Source organism: Hyperolius riggenbachi, chromosome 8, assembly GCF_040937935.1.
Source record: "Hyperolius riggenbachi isolate aHypRig1 chromosome 8, aHypRig1.pri, whole genome shotgun sequence".
Classification (NCBI taxonomy): Eukaryota; Metazoa; Chordata; class Amphibia; order Anura; family Hyperoliidae; genus Hyperolius; species Hyperolius riggenbachi.
In genome coordinates, this window is record NC_090653.1 from 252,748,756 (window position 1) to 252,766,526 (window position 17,771).

The 17,771-nt window shown below is 46.0% G+C and overlaps 1 protein-coding gene across 1 annotated transcript in view; it reads left to right on the forward strand.

Annotated features, from left to right (window-relative positions):
* Nucleotides 1-2,845: 2,845 nt before the first annotated feature.
* Nucleotides 2,846-17,771, forward strand: part of CDK20 (cyclin dependent kinase 20) — a 29,596-nt gene continuing 14,670 nt past the window's right edge. Inside the window, exons 1-2 of the mRNA XM_068248629.1 lie at nucleotides 2,846-3,039; nucleotides 16,201-16,314. Coding sequence (XP_068104730.1) covers nucleotides 2,965-3,039; nucleotides 16,201-16,314 — 189 coding nt within the window. The 5' untranslated portion in view covers nucleotides 2,846-2,964. The remainder of the gene's footprint in view (nucleotides 3,040-16,200; nucleotides 16,315-17,771) is intronic.

Below are 17,771 nucleotides of genomic sequence, written 5' to 3' on the forward strand. Positions count from 1 at the left end.
ACAGTAATTTTTTTAAACGTTATTTTTACACGAAAAACAGTACAATATTTTTTTAAGCGTTATTAATGCTTATCACAGGGGGGGGGGTCTTAGGGTTAGGCACCACCAGGGGGGTCTTAGGCACCACCAGGGGGGTCTTAGGGTTAGGCACCACCAGGGGGGGTTTAGAGTTAGGCACCACCAGGGGGGGGTTAGGGTTAGGCACTACCAGGGGGGGTTTAGGGTTAGGCACCACCAGAGGGGTTTTAGGGTTAGGCACCTCCAGGGGGGTCTTAGGGTTAGGCACCTCCAGGGGGGGTCTTAGGTTTAGGCACCACCAGGGGGGTCTTAGGTTTAGGCACCACCAGGGGGTCTTAGGGTTAGGCACCACCAGGGGGGTCAAGGGGTTAGGGGTAGGTACAGGGAGGGTTCTGTGTGAAAGTAGGGTTAGGTATAGCTTTAGTAACATTCTTATTAATGTTTTATAAAACGTTATTATACATTTCACTTTTTAAACAGGGAATATTAACGTTTTTACAATTGCCGATTTCATACACATTATTTAATGATTTATAACTTTATAAAACATTATTTTTAAACGAAATATAGCACAAAATGTTTTTAAACGTTATTCATGATTATCGTTTAAAACCCTGCGCCCTTTTTTCCCGGCGCCCTTTTTTAACGTACGCCACCCGATCCACCATGCCAGCCCTAGATTTCCCAGCATTTAACCAATTTCAACCTGAAATCAGTAGTTCTGCGCCTGCGCATTAAGTACTACTGCGCAGACTGCGCAGGTGCAGAATGCTCACAGGGACAAGAGCGTGACGGGGAGGCGTGCCTGGCAATGAAGCGTGACTTGGCGAGGCTTTTGGGCTGAATTGTAGTGATGGGTCGTTCGCGAACGAGCCGGCTCTAAGAGCCGGCTCTTTGAAGTGAATCAGAGGAGCCGATGCTCACTCTGAGAAGAGCCGATGCCTCAGCCGCCCCTTTTAGCTCTGCTTTGCTCCGTAATAAAGGGCGCTGAGGCATTCTGGGAGATGTAGTCCTCCTCTTGTAGAAGTGTTTGGGGCGGAGCAGAGCAGTAGAAGGAGGGATTGCCTCAGTCAGAGAAGTAGTCTGGAGTTGGCATGGAGACGGGGGCGGGGCTTTTAATCTGATTCTGAGTGGTGTCTAGTGATATTTAATTAAGAGCCGATTCAGAGCCGTAAGAGCCGGCTCTTTAATGGGAGCCGATTCAGAAGAGCCGATTCTCTGAGGAGAGCCGGAATTCCCATCACTACTGAATTGCAAGCAACAGGAGCCAACCAGAGAGACGACGAGTGCCTTCAAGGGGGCTTAAAGGGGTTCTGTAGGGTGGGAGGGGCTGAGGATAAAAACCGCCAGTTACCTGGGGCTTCTATCTGCACCATGTAGCAGTAATATCCCACGACATCCTCCTCCGATCCGCTGGCCCCGGTCTAGCACGGCATGCTGCCCAATTGCGGCCGCGCGCCTGCTCGCTCCCGCCCGCGTCATCGGAAGCTTACTAGACGCAGTACAAGAAAACTTTGTACTACACCTGCGCAGTAAACCTCCGATGATGCGAGCAGCAGCACGCTTTATTCAGCTTTGTCAGACGAATAATTGTCTGGTGCCTGCGGTGGGGAACGGTGGATCGGAGGAGGACAGCGTGGGACATTACTGCTACATGGGGCAGATAGAAGCCGCAGATAAGTGGCGTTTTTTATCCTCAGCCCCCCTCATCCCCAGAACCCCATTAAAGGGAACCAGAGACGTTGGAATAGTAAAAGGAAAAAAAGATTTTATACATACCTGGGGCTTCTTCCAGCCCCATAAGCCTGCATCGCTCCCACGTCGCCATCCTCCGCTTCCTGGATCGCCGGTACCGAGTCCCGTCACTTCCGGCGGACGCGGGCAAATGTCCGCATGAGCAGGGGCTACCTCCATACCCTTACGCGTGCGGCTGCGCAGTATGCAGCTGCACGCGTATGGGTATGCCGGGAACCCCTGTGATGCGGACAATTGTCCGCGTGCTGCCGCCGACTGGCCGAAACTACGGGACCCGGTACCGCCGGATACAAGAAGCGGAGGAGGGCGGCGTGGGAGCGATCCATGCGTATGGGGCTGGAGGAAGCCCCAGGTATGTATAAAATCTTCTTTCTGGGGCCTCTGGTTCCCTTTAAGGAAGCTCCAGGTAAGTATGAAACCTGAGACACTTCTCCTCTCAGGTTCCCTTTAAACAACACATCATTTCAATTAGATAGTGGAGATTGAACGGGCTAAAGAGCCATCTTCTTTCTTCATCGCCCATTCCCGCGTACATACCTCCCAACTTTTTGAGATGAGAAAGCAGGACACTTAAGCCACGCCCCTGACCATGCACCTGTCACACCCCTAGTCAAGCATACCATAAAGATTTCATAAGAAAAATATGTTGTTTTATAATTCAAACCACACTGGTCCTTTCTATCCTGATCCATTTTCCTTCATATTAACGTTTTCAAATTAGTAATATATCAATTTAAGAATGAGAATAAAGTTTAAAGTCAATAAAACTCATTTTTTAGTAGAAAAATACATATATTTACATAGAAAGAGGGACAAAGTCCTGAAAGAGGGACAAATGAGTAGGCAAGAGGGACAGGGCTCCCAAAGAGGAACTGTCCCTCCGAAAGTGGGACAGTTGGAAGCTATGCGCGTATTAAAACCATCTACCAGACCAGATCACCTCACTCCTCCGCTGACCGTTTTCCCGCCCTTTTGTCTCCCCCACGTGATGCTGCGCGAACACCAGACTGAGCAGCTCAGCTGAAGGGCGATTCTTGAGGTCTATTGACACACAGAAGGGGCGGAGCCTGCAGTTTGTAGTCTTTGAAGGGGCGGTTCTGGCTCGGAAGCGTCACATGACATCTCTGTCACCTGAACCCGGCCAGGGTTGCTGGGCAACGTGCAGAGCGTCGCGCTCCGGTCCCCGGGAAGATGGAGCAGTACAGCCTGCTGGGCCGAATCGGGGAGGGTGCGCACGGCATCGTGTTCAAAGCCAAACACATCGAGGTAACGGGGATCCTGCTAGAATTGAGAGCGGCATTGCGGGTCTGCCTGCCCTCCGATCACTGGGTGGCGAGCCCTGCATGGGCTATACCTGATTTGTGGCCTAACCTGCAGGCACTGAGAGCTATCTACATGGCCCTGGTTTGTTGGCATTGTCCTGCAGGGGAATACAAATCAAATACTACTCTTATCACTATGATTGTGCACTGCTGACCCCTTCCTCAGGCCTGATCAACAGGATGTAATGACTGGATCACCCCCCAAGGCCAACTTAAAACATTAGGAGCCAGAGCCTTAGCCCTTATGTCATGTTGTCCCTACCCTTTGGAAAGTCTTGTTATATCCATTCAAGACAAGCTCCAACCCTGGAGGCTTTAAAGTGCTCCAGTGATTACAAACACAAAAAAAAATCATACATACAGTTGTGTTCAAAATTATTCGACCCCCACTGAAATTGAGTGTTCTGGCCAGTTTGACATTGATTTTGATCATTTCAGTCATCTTGTTTACAATTAAATCAAAGAGGCACTTGTAAGTCAGACAAATATAACATAACATTTATAATGAAATAACCACAAATGTATTTTCTGTGCTCACATCATTATCAGTTTTATTCAAACCCCAAGTGACATTCATTCTTAGAACTTAGTGCAACATCCTTTTCCAGTTATAAAAGCTTATGAAGCATAGCTTGACATAAGTGTCTTGCAGCGATCTACGGGTATCTTAGCCCATTCTTTATGGGCAAAAGCCTTCAGTTCAGTCACATTTTTAGGCTTGCGCGCTGCAACTGCATCTAATACAATGTGTTTTGGGGTTTATTTTTATACATACCCATGCTGGGTGGGAGAAATACCTCTGTAAATGACAATCTTTTGATTTTTTTTTTATACACAATTGTCCATTTACAGAGATATTTCTCCCACCCAGCATGGGTATGTGTAAAAATACACCCCAAAACACATTATACTACTTCTCCCGAGTACGGCGATACCACATGTGTGGCACTTTTTTGCACCCTAACTGCGCTAAGGGGCCCAAAGTCCAATGAGTACCTTTAGGATTTCACAGGTCATTTTGCGGCATTTGATTTCCAGACTACTCCTCACGGTTTAGGGCCCCTAAAATGCCAGGGCAGTATAGGAACCTCACAAATGACCCCATTTTAGAAAGAAGACACCCCAAGGTATTCTGTTAGGACTATGGTGAGTTCATAGAAGATTTTTTTTGTCACAAGTTGGCGGAAAGTGACACTTTGTGGAAAAAAAACAATAAAAATCAATTTCCGCTAACTTGTGGCTCCGCCCCCCTCGCGCTGTAACCCGCCGGCCGTTCGGAAGCGACGGCGGGTTACTAGCACCCAGATCGCCGCATACAAAGTGTATAATACACTTTGTGATGTATACAAAGTGTATTATACAGGCTGCCTCCTGCCCTGGTGGTCCCAGTGTCCGAGGGACCACCAGGGCAGGCTGCAGCCACCCTAGTCTGCACCCAAGCACACTGATTTCCCCCCCCCTGCCCCCTGATCGCCCACAGCACCCCTCAGACCCCCCCCCCCCGCCTACCCCCCAGACCACTGTTTGCACCCAATCACCCCCCTAATCACCCATCAATCACTCCCTGTCACTATCTGTCAACGCTATTTTTTTTTTTACCCTAAACTGCCCCCTGCGCCCTCCTGATCACCCCCCACCCTGTGTACTGGATGCATCTATCCCCCTGATCACCTGTCAATCACCCATCAATCACCCCCTGTCATTGCCACCCATCAATCAGCCCCTAACCTGCCCCTTGCGGGCAATCTGATCACCCACCCACACCAATAGATCGCCCGCAGATCCGACGTCAGATCACCTCCCAAGTGCAGTGTTTACATCTGTTCTCTACCCTAAACACCCACTAATTACCCATCAATCACCCCCTGTCACTGCTACCCATCAGATTAGACCCCTATCTGCCCCTAGGGCACTCAATCACCCGCCCACACCCTCAGAACGCCCTCAGACCCCAGCCCTGATCACCTCGCCAGTGCATTGCTTGCATCTATTCCCCCCTCTAATCACACCTTGAGACACCCATCAATCACATGTCACCCCCTAGCACACCTACCCATCAGATCAGGCCCTAATTTGCCCCATGTGGGCTCCTGATCACTCGGCCAAACCCTCAGATCCCCCTCAGACCCCCTTCCGATCACCTCCCCAGTGCATTGATTGCATCTATTTTCCCCTCTAACCACCCCCTGAGACACCCATCAATCACCTCCTGTCACCTCCCTAGCACTCCTATCCATCAGATCAGGCCCAATACAACCTGTCATCTAAAAGGCCACCCTGCTTATGACCGGTTCCACAAAATTCGCTCCCGCATAGACCACCTGTCATCAAAATTTGCAGATGCTTATACCCCTGAACAGTCATTTTGAGACATTTGGTTTCCAGACTACTCACGGTTTTGGGCCTGTAAAATGCCAGGGCGGTATAGGAACCCCACAAGTGACCCCATTTTAGAAAAAAGACACCCCAAGGTATTCTGTTAGGTGTATGACGAGTTCATAGAAGATTTTATTTTTTGTCAAAAGTTGGCGGAAATTGATTTTTATTGTTTTTTTTTCACAAAGTGTCATTTTTCACTAACTTGTGACAAAAAATAAAATTTTCTATGAACTCGCCATAGTCCTAACAGAATACTTTGGGGTGTCTTCTTTCTAAAAAGGGGTCACTTGTGGGGTTCCTATACTGCCCTGGCATTTTAGGGGCCCTAAACCGTGAGGGCTGGAACCCACAGGAGCGCTTTTGGCAGCGTTTTGGCAGCACTGCGATACGCTAGCAGTTTGCCAAAACGCTGGGCTAATGTTAATGGATGGGGCAACTTCCACAGGAGCGTTTGCGTTTCTCAGAAACGCAAACGCAGGACCTGCAGCATTTTGGGAGCGTTAGCGCTTCAATGTAAAGTATTGAACCGCTAGCGGAAACGCTCAGCAAAACCTAAACTGAGCGGTTTTGCTAGCGTTTTGCGGTTCAGCACACTGTAACAAAATGAAAAATAATTCACAGGACCAATCAGGATAAAAACGCAAAACGCTACGCACCCGCTGGGCAAAAAAATACAATGTTGCAAAACATGACCAAAAACGCACATGAATCCGCTTGCAAACCGCTCAGACAAAACGCTAGCGGTTGCGTTTTGCGTTTGCTGATTTCAGTGGGTTTCAGCCCTGAGGCGTAGTCTAGAAAACAAATGCCTCAAAATGACCTGTGAATAGGACGTTGGGCCCCTTAGCGCACCTAGGCTGCAAAAAAGTGTCACATGTGGTATCGCCGTACTCAGGAGAAGTAGTATAATGTGTTTTGGGGTGTATTTTTACACATACCCATGCTGGGTGGGAGAAATATCTCTGTAAATGGACAATTGTTTGATTTTTTTTTTTTTACACACAATTGTCCATTTACAGAGATATTTCTCCCACTCTGCATGGGTATGTGTAAAAATACACCCCAAAACACATTATACTACTTCTCCTGAGTACGGCGGTACCACATGTGTGGCACTTTTTTACACCCTAACTGCGCTAAGGGGCCCAAAGTCCAATGAGTACCTTTAGGATTTCACAGGTCATTTTGCGACATTTGGTTTCAAGACTACTCCTCACGGTTTAGGGCCCCTAAAATGCCAGGGCAGTATAGGAACCCCACTAATGACCCCATTCTAGAAAGAAGACACCCAAAGGTATTCCGTTAGGAGTATGGTGAGTTCATAGAAGATTTTATTTTTTGTCACAAATTAGCGGAAAATGACACTTTGTGAAAAAAAAAATTAAAATTTCTGCTAACTTGGGACAAAAAATAAAATCTTCTATGAACTCACCATACTCCTAACGGAATACCTTGGGGTGTCTTCTTTTTAAAATAGGGTCATTAGTGGGGTTCCTATACTGCTCTGGCATTTTAGGGGCCCTAAACCGTGAGGTGTAGTCTTGAAACAAAAATGACCTGTGAAATCCTAAAGGTACTCATTGGTCTTTGGGCCCCTTAGCGCAGTTAGGGTGCAAAAAAGTGCCACACATGTGGTATCGCCATACTCAGGAGAAGTAGTATAATGTGTTTTGGGGTGTATTTTTATACATACCCATGGCGAGTGGGAGAAATATCTCTGTAAATGGACAATTGTGTGTAAAAAAAAATCAAAAAAAAAAAATCAAACAATTGTCATTTACAGAGATATTTCTCCCACCCAGCATGGGTATGTGTAAAAATACACCTCGAAACACATTATACTACTTCTCCTGAGTACGGCAATACCACATGTGTGGCACTTTTTTGCAGCCTAACTGTGCAAAGGGGCCCAAAGTCCAATGAGCACCTTTAGGCTTTACAGGGGTGCTTACAAATTAGCACCCCCCAAAATGCGAGGACAGTAAACACACCCCACAAATGAGCCCATTTTGGAAAGTAGACACTTCAAGGTATTCAGAGAGGGGCATGGTGAGTCCGTGGCAGATTTCATTTTTTTTTTTTGTCACAAGTTAGCAGAAATGGAAACTTTTTTTTTTTTTTTTTCTTGTCACAAACTGTCATTTTCCGCTACCTTGTGACAAAAAATAATATCTTCTATGAATTCACTATGCCTCTGAGTGAATAATTTAGGATGTCTTCTTTCCAAAATGGGGTCATTTAGGGTGTTTTAATACTATCCTGGAATTCTACCCCCTCATGAAACATGACAGGGGGTCAGAAAAGTCAGAGATGCTTGAAAATGGGAAAATTCACTTTTTGCACCATCGTTTGTAAACGCTATAACTTTTACCCAAACCAATAAATATAGGCTGAATGGGGTTTTTTTTAATCAAAAACATGTTTGTCCACATTTTTCGCGCTGCATGTATACAGAAATTTTACTTTATTTGAAAAATGTCAGCACAGAAAGTTAAAAAAAATCATTTTTTTGACAAAATTCATGTCTTTTTTGATGAATATAATAAAAAGTAAAAATTGCAGCAGCAATCAAATAGCACCAAAAGAAAGCTTTATTAGTGACAAGAAAAGGAGCCAAAATTCATTTAGGTGGTAGGTTGTATGAGCGAGCAATAAACCGTGAAAGCTGAAGTGGTCTGAATGGGAAAAAAAGGGTCTGGTCCTTTAGGGCCCTTTTCCACCAGCGCGTTTGCGCTGGCTGAATCGCAAAAACGCAAACCGCTAGCGATTTTACAATCGCTACGGTTTGCTTTTTAACATAGGAATCGCGGTAGGTCATTTCCACTACCGCGATTCGTTTTTGTCAGGAACGCGAACGCGCGGCGGAGCGATATTTGCCGCGATTTTGCTATGCAGTGCATAGCATAGCAAAATCGCGGCGGCGAACGGCGAGGAATCGCCGGTAATTGCGATTCAGCAATTGCTAGCGTTCAGCGTGAACGCTAGCGATTGCAAGTGGAAAAGGGCCCTAAAGTGAACCTCCAGACTAAAAATCGACTCAGCAGCACTGAAAAGGCCTGGTGTTTCTTTAACAGTTTCACAGCATCAGAACTTTGTTTCTCTTATACAAGTCTCAATTTTAGCTGCACAGAAGAAAACTGCCCGGGCAGTTTTCCCCTTATGCTGTGCAAAGCATGATGGGATTTCTGATGTTGTTGTTCTTGTTCTGCTGTTTTGGTGCAAAAACACCAATTTGACATTTGAAGCCTAGCACGTGCAGCTGGGAGGGGTTATCAGGACACAGGACAGTTGGAACTGTGTCTCATGCTCCCTGTCACCTCCTTTCAACCAAAAAGATGGCTGCCCCCATGACAAAGATGGCAGCCCCCATGAATCACAAACATTTGCCTGTTCTTTTAAAACAAGGTGGGTAAGAGATTAGATTACCTATCTATTCTAATTAACATAACTAATGTAACTTAATTACAGTATGTTTGTTTAGGCTGAAGCCCACGGTCCTCAAGTGGTTAAAGGACAACTGAAGTGAGCGGGATATGGAGGCTGCCAGATTTATTTTCTTTTAACCAATACACCTGGCTAACCTGCGAATCCTCTGCCACTAATTGTTTTAGCCATATACCCTTAACGAACATGCAGCAGATCAGGTGTTTCTGACATTATGGTCAGATCTTACACAAAAAGACACCAGCTATGGCCTCAATGAACCGCACCACATCAGACATGAATCATATAGAAAAAAGTTTACATCCTTTATTTATCAATCCACAAACAATTAAAACATACTTAAAAACAGGTGGGGAATAGCATGTAAACCCAGATTGTCGGAGAACCGGCAGGAATTTGGAGTGCTAATATTGTGTGTGACACACCACTAAGGGTGTGAACCATAATTGGTGACACACTGATGTAATGAGTGAACGTTGGGGCTGCAAAATACACAGCATAAATAGCAAAAACAAGGGACCAAAGTGCAAAGTGCATACAACAATATATAATTAAACAACAATCATGAAAAAACACACATAAAACCACTGAGGTGATCACTGTATATCCGGATGTAATACAGTGGAATAACAAACAACAACTGATCAATATCAAACCAATGTTCAGATAGAGTGAAGGAGAAATCCCCTGAAAATGTAAAGCAAGTAAAGAGTAGTGATAGACATGTTAGTGAAACATGTACCCAATAAAGTGAAGAAACCTACCAGTAATGAAGTAGCTCCACGGGTCCCCCACCGCTGCTATCGCGATTCGCCACGTTATGTGGCTTTCTCAAAGCTACTGTGTTACCTCCTGCAGCCATTTTATCCTAATCCAAGAGGAGGGGAGGAGGGAATGGACGCCCGAACGTAGCGTGGCCACGCTACTGCCTCCATCACTCCACGCTGCTGAGCAGCGTGAGAGCTCTGTCGGCTCCCGTACCTATTGTGGCCAAAAAAGTATAACACGTACGTTCGTACGTAACTCTAGAGTAAACATACGCATAGGCGCCATCTAGAGTCTAGAGACTATGCGTATGTTTACTCTAGAGTTACGTACGAACGTACGTGTTATACTTTTTTGGCCACAATGTGGCCACTATAGGTACGGGAGCCGACAGAGCTCTCACGCTGCTCAGCAGCGTGGAGTGATGGAGGCAGTAGCGTGGCCACGCTACGTTCGGGCGTCCATTCCCTCCTCCCCTCCTCTTGGATTAGGATAAAATGGCTGCAGGAGGTAACACAGTAGCTTTGAGAAAGCCACATAACGTGGCGAATCGCGATAGCAGCGGTGGGGGACCCGTGGAGCTACTTCATTACTGGTAGGTTTCTTCACTTTATTGGGTACATGTTTCACTAACATGTCTATCACTACTCTTTACTTGCTTTACATTTTCAGGGGATTTCTCCTTCACTCTATCTGAACATTGGTTTGATATTGATCAGTTGTTGTTTGTTATTCCACTGTATTACATCCGGATATACAGTGATCACCTCAGTGGTTTTATGTGTGTTTTTTCATGATTGTTGTTTAATTATATATTGTTGTATGCACTTTGCACTTTGGTCCCTTGTTTTTGCTATTTATGCTGTGTATTTTGCAGCCCCAACGTTCACTCATTACATCAGTGTGTCACCAATTATGGTTCACACCCTTAGTGGTGTGTCACACACAATATTAGCACTCCAAATTCCTGCCGGTTCTCCGACAATCTGGGTTTACATGCTATTCCCCACCTGTTTTTAAGTATGTTTTAATTGTTTGTGGATTGATAAATAAAGGATGTAAACTTTTTTCTATATGATTCATGTCTGATGTGGTGCGGTTCATTGAGGCCATAGCTGGTGTCTTTTTGTGTAATATTGTATCTTATTGGCCATTCTGCACATGTCAGGGTTCCTCCAAAATTATAGATAGGACTGTACCAATGTTATGGATGGTGCTCCCCAAATTGTTGTATTTAGCATTATGGTCAGATCTGACAAGATTAGTTGCATGCTTGTTTCTGGTGTGATTCAGACATTACTTGGCTTGGCCTGGACCCTTTTTGACGGCTCTGGACAGAATGAGAAAGGAGACAACCCTTTTGCTATACTCTACTGCAATCGTAAACTACAGTTATATAGGTACAAATGTTTTGTTGTTGTTATTCATAGAATACAGGAATATGATGTGCATAAAACTGATAAGCGCAGATTTTGTAAGTAGTCACTGTGAAACCATGATCTGCCACTAAGTGGCGCTGCAGCTCTAAGTGTACCGACAGCAAAAGAGGAAAGGAATGGAGGCTGTACCTGATGCTGAGCTGAGGCTTCCAGCTGTTCAAGGGGCATTTTTCAGTGAAATGTGCCATTTAATACGCTTTGGGACTATTAACACCCTTACTTCCCTTGCTGAATGTATACAGTACAGACACCAATTAGCCGCAACGTTAAAGTGGACCTGAACTCCTGCACAGGAAAGAGGGGAAACAGAGAGACATTCACCCTGTATGCATTCAGAGAGATTAGCTTGTCTAATTCCCCCCCCCCCCCCTTCCCTCATTTAAGTGATCGAAAGTGTAATGTGATTTCTCTGCTGTGTCAGCTGGCTGCCTCAGCAGAGCAGCTAATTTGTAAACACAGGTTGTTAACCCTATGACTGCTTCCATGAAAGCAGGAAGTAGACACACTGCAGATTTATTGCAGGATTTGGATCATTTGTAACAAAGAAATGCTTTTCTGTAAATGTTATTATGCTGCTGCTTATCTTTTAGAGCAGAGAGGAAGTTCTGAGTTCAGGTCTGCTTTAAAGCAAATCTGTAGCAAGAGAAAAAATAGTCCTATAGTTACCTATGGAGAGGGAAGGCCCAGGATCCTATAGAGCCTTCTCTGTCACCTCAGTGTTTTTGTTCCAGCTCTGTCCCCGTTTAAATCTGCAGTCTCCGGGAGCTCTTAGGCTTCCAAAGACCTAGTGGCTCCATACCGCGCATGCGTGAGCGTGTCCTGAGTGCTCCCAAAGCTTTCCGATGGTCCTGGAAGGCATATTGGGGGTGACGGCGCTGGAATGAGGACAGCAAGAGGTGGCAGGGAAGACACTGTAAAATTCAGAGCCTTCTCTCTCCATAGCAGTAAAGGGTCTGGAAGAGGCACACACCATACTGTCTGTGGTTGGGTGCATAACCAGGATGTAAAGCGACATGCAATACAATACACAGAGTCTTATGCTACATACACACTTGAGATAAAAGTCTTTGGAAAAGGCAAGATCACAGACCAATTTTACCCCCTTCCATGTAGTATGAGAGCCATACGCTACACAGTCTATTCTATTGAGCCAAACTCCCCATCAGATAAAATCTTTGCAAGATGCTGCACACAAAGATGCTGTACACATGCAACAGATCAGTATCTGCAAAAGATCAGTTCCTGCAAAATGCATTCATAGTCTATGATATCTGCAGATCTCATACACACCTTGTTTAACAGACATTCATCTTCAGATCTGACAATCATTTGCAGATCTGAAGATCCATCCTGGTGGATCTGATCTGCAGATTAATGTCTGTTAAACAAGGTGTGTATGAGGATCTGCAGATATCATAGACTATGAATGCATTTTGCAGGAACAGATCTTTTGCAGATACTGATCTGTTGCATGTGTGCAGCATCTTGCAAAGATTTCTATCTGATGGGGAGTTCAGCTCAATAGAATAGACTGTGTAGAGTATGGCTCTCATACTACATGGAATGGGGTAAAATTGGTCTGTGATCTTGCCTTTTCCAAAGACTTTTATCTCAAGTGTGTATGTAGCATAAGATTGGTTAGCACACCAGAGGTACATTTCAGAAGTGATTATTCTTCAATGCATGTGTCAACACAAGAATTGGCTATTGTTTTAGGGCCACATAGCCCTTCATCAGTAAGTGCAGATGTACACAGACTGCACTTTCTGATGAAGGGGACCTTCCGTTGCCCTGAAACAATTGTCAATTCTTGTGTTGCTACATGAATTGAAGAATTTTGGACTTTGTAGCCTTCTCTCTCCGTAGGTAAGTATCAGACTTTGAAGGAGTATGCTTTTACTTACCTGGGGCTTCCACCCGCCCCCTGTAGTCTTTGCTGTCCTCGCGGTCCCCTCTGATCCGCTGTCGTCCTTGGTTAGACCCGCTGGTAAGCTAGGTCGCGCACTTCTGTGCCTGTGCGTGCCTCTTCAAACGTACTCCTGGAGGCGGGAGCGTGTGTGTTTACAGTTTGCCGATATTGGCAATTTTTACCGATATTCAACTCAGATTGGGAGTTAGAGTCGGAGTAATTTTTGGTACCTGGAGTCGGAGTCGGTGGTTTTATAAACTGAGGAGTCTGAGTTGGATTCATTTTTTTTTGTACTGACTCCACAGCCCTGATTTTACTAGCGTCTGTTTTGGCACCCTAATTTCCAGGCGCCCTTTTGTATGTACGCAAGGCAGAGCGCCTCAATGGCCTATTAAGCTCTCTGTTTGAAAGCACTTAATCTACTCACTTGTGATTGGCTGCCTCAATCATTAGCATTGTAAAATATGAGGTTGCGCTCAGAGGAAGAGTCACCAGGCTCCGGTCACCTCACATCACCCTCGTTAATGAAGCCCTTTATAGCTCCATAAAGAGAATGTCATATTTTTACAGTCTTCATATTCACCTGTGAATAATGTATACAGTGTTACCAGCATGTGCTAATAATTGTTAAAAAATCCGTTGCAGATAACAGTGCATACTGAATAGCATAGATACAGCCTGACAATGCAGAGATCTTTCCCTCCAGTACATGCTTTAGGCTCATTAGCTCCTATCAGTGTTAGATGTGGTTGCCGTGGTTACTGCGGGCTATTACTTAGCTAGTAGTGAGATTGGGTATATAGGTTATGGTGAGAGATCTGAAAGGAGGCAAAAATGTCTGTGGACAGACCTTTCTCTGAAGAATTTAAAGGCATCCTGTAGTGACCGCAAAAAGTGGTAAACTATAAGTTGTCCCAGGTATGGGGGGGAGGTACAAGATTCCCCCCCCCCCACACACACACACACGCACCACCCACTTCTATCAGTAATGTGGTTGTATCGCTCCTATTAAATCTGCTCTTGTCCAGCTATCTGTCATTTAAAGCAAACTTTGGGCTAACAAAAAGAAATGTAGGCTACCTGACCCGGGGGGGGGGGGGGATTTGGCTGAGCGGATCAGGTAGCCGAAAAAAAAACCCCTCCTGTGGGCCGAACTGGCCCCCTTTCACGGCACTGCAAGGAGAGACTGTGTGTCTCTCATCCAGCGAGTAGGGAGGCGGGGGAGCGGCAGGGGGCGTGGCCAGGGAAAGAATCCTGCAGGAATGCCCCTGGTGGGCGTTTTGAACCGGGAATTCCTCTCCCTGTGTTTACCTCCAATATAGTGACAAATATTGTCTCTAATCCCGGGTAGTTGGGTTAGAGAGGGTGGAGCTATAGCGCAACAGTGTGGGGGCAGAGATCTGCGGTGTGGGGACACAGAGGCATGTCATGAGGCAGAGAACATGCCTCTGTGTCCTATCTGCCCACCTAAGGTTCTTTTTAAAGGGACACTACAGCAATAAACTGTAAAATTAAAAAAATTTGCAAACATATACAAATAAGAAATACATTTTTTCCAGAGTAAAATGAGCCATAAATTACTTTTCTCCTATGTTGCTGTCACTTACAGTAGGTAGTAGAAATCTGACAGAAGTGACAGGTGTTGGACTAGTTCATCTCTTTATAGGGGAATCTCAGGGATATATTTATTTTCAAAAGCGCTTAGTGAATGGCAGTTGCTCTGACCAACTGCCAAAAAACTTTGTAGCGAGCAGGGAAGCTGGCCAGCATCATTGTTTAAATCCTATTTCGGGAATATTTTTTTTAAAGAATAAAAGCCTTGCTGAGAATCCCCTATGAAGAGATGGACTAATCCAAAACCTGTCACTTCTGTCAGATTTCTACTGCCTACTGTAAGTGACAGCAACATAGGAGAAAAGTAATTTATGGTTCATTTTACTCTTGAAAAAAAATGTACTTCTTCTTTATTTATGTTTGCACATATTTTCAATTTTACAGTTTTTCGCTGTAGTGCCCCTTTAAGTAATAAAAAAAAGGGCCAGTTTTACTTACCTGGGGCTCCTGTTGGCCCTCTGCAGTCCCAGTACTCAACAATCCTCCGGTCCACCGACGCAGTTCAGTTTCGGCGCCTGCCAGGCCCTGGTCGTGCGGGTCCTCGTCTGCGCTCCCGTCCTACGCAGTATGAGAAAATGTATACTGTGGGGCAGGGCTGTGGAGTCGGTACAAAAATCTTCCGAATCCGACTCCTCAGTTTATGAAATCGCGACTCCAACTCCGACTCCGGGTGCCCAAAATGGCTCCGACTCCTTAGTCTAATACTTCACAGGGATGCGGATTTTGTACAAAAATCAGCCGACTCCGACTCCTCCGTTTATGAAATCAACGACTCCAACTCCGACTCTGGGTGCCCAAAATTGCCCCGACTCCAACTCCGACTCCACAGCCCTGCTGCGGGGCCGCGCAGGCAGAGTGGCTGGCGACAGGCCCAGTCACTGAAAGTGAAACTGAGCAGCGGCGGGGGACCGGAGGATCGTTCCAGGATGACGCGGGCACAGGACGACTGCAGGGGGCTGGCAGAAGCCTTAGGTGAGTAAAATGCCTTTATTTATGACCTTAGTATCCCTGTAAGGTGGCCGTACATATACATTACTCGATTTGTGGTATCGATATCTGGTGCCGATTGATGCCTCAACACGGCCACCCGATCGATTTCTGGCCAGGTGGATCAAAACTATGGATCCGGCCAATGAATACAATTATTTTGGTTTGTTTGTTTGTTTACAAATGATTTAGTCAGTGTTTGCCCATTGTAAAATCTTTCCTCACCTGATTTACTTTCTGACATTTAACACAGGCAGCAACATCTTTAGTCCTGGCAGGTGCATCTCTGCGGAATGTTTGTTTCTGAGAATTCCAAAGCCAGTGAAAATAATGCCTGTTTTCCCAGAAAGCTCACTGGGAGGGCGGGGTTACATACAAATCTACAGCAATATGTAACTAGAAGTATACTCTGAAAATTACAGCAAAAGTGGGTAATCTGAGTAATTTAATGCATTGTGTTTCATGTCACTACAGGGCCTCTTTAAGAAAACAATTGAGGAATAAAAATTCTACCCTCATTTTTCACCTCAAATCTTTAACCACTCCTCACCCCAATGTTGTTTTCCAGACTGGGGAAGCGGTTGCCCTGAAGAAGGTGGCTTTGCGTAAACTGGAGGAAGGTATTCCCAACCAGGCCCTCAGAGAGATCAAAGCCCTGCGAGAGATTGAAGACAACCCCTATGTGAGTCATCAAATCCAAGAAAGCTTTGTTGGCAGCCCAAAATACATTTAGTATTGCCAAAGCGAAACATTAGCATTACCATGGGAGGATGGTTGTGGGAATAAGGTTTATAGGGCGTTGGGGCATACAGTAGGCCTGAACGATTTTAGGAGAAAATTGAATTGAGTGATTTTTCTGTCCGGAATCACAATTTCGATTCGATTCACAATTTCCTTCAAATCATGCTTTGTTCCCCCTCTGTGCCTCTTTGTCCCCCATCTTTCTTTGTGCACCCTCTGTGCCTCTCTCTGTGCCTCCTTTGTCTCTCTCTTTGTGCCTCCTTTGTCTGCCCCCCCCCCTTTGTGTGTCTCTTTGTGCCCCTTTTGTCTCTCTGTGCCCCCTTCTCTCTCTCTCTCTCTCTCTCTCTCTCTCTCTCTCTCTCTCTCTCTCTCTCTCTCTCTCTCTCTCTCTGTCCCTTTTGTCTCTGCCCGCTCTGTGTCTCTCTCTGTCCGCTCTGTGTCTCTATCTCTCTATCTCTCTCTGTCCCTTTTGTCTCTCTGTCCGCTCTGTGTCTTTCTGTGTGTCCCTTTTGTCTCTCTGCCCACTCTGTGTCTCTATCTCTGTCCCTTTTGTCTCTGTGTCTCTATCTCTGTCCCTTTTGTCTCTCTGCCCGCTCTGTGTCTCTCTCTGTCCGCTCTGTGTCTCTATCTCTCTCTGTCCCTTTTGTCTCTCTGCCCGCTCTGTGTCTCTATCTCTGTCCCTTTTGTCTCTCTGCCCACTCTGTGTCTCTCTGTGCCCCCTGTTTCTCCTCTGTGCCCGCTCTGTCACTCAAGCTGCAGCAGTGCTGAACATACCTTTGTTCCCCCTCTTTGCCTCTTTGTCCCCCGTCTTTCTTTGTGCACCCTCTGTGCCTCTCTCTGTGTCCCCTTTGTCTCTCTTTGTGCCTCCTTTGTCTGTCCCCCCCTTTGTGTCTCTCTTTGTGCCTCTTTTGTCTCTCTGTGCCCCCTTCTGGGTCTCGCTCTGTGTTTTTTCGTCTCTCTGTGCCCCCTTCTGGGTCTCGCTCTGTGTTTTCTCTCTCTCTCTCTCTCTCTCTCTCTCTCTCTCTGTCCCTTTTGTCTCTGCCTGCTCTGTGTCTCTCTCTGTCCGCTCCGTGTCTCTATCTCTCTCTGTCTCTTTTGTCTCTGCCCGCTCTGTGTCTCTCTGTGTGTCCCTTTTGTCTCTCTGCCCGCTCTGTGTCTCTCTGTGTGTGTCTCTCTCTCTGTCCCCTTTGTCTCTCTGCCCGCTCTGTGTCTCTATCTCTGTCCCTTTTGTCTCTCTGCCCGCTCTGTGTCTCTCTCTGTGCTTGCTTTGTGTCTCTCTGTGCCCCCTGTTTCTCCTCTGTGCCCGCTCTGTCACTCAAGCTGCAGCAGTGCTGAACATACCTTCCAGCACAAGTACAGCGATGCCTGTCTATTCACTTTGCCTCCTGCAGGCTCTAA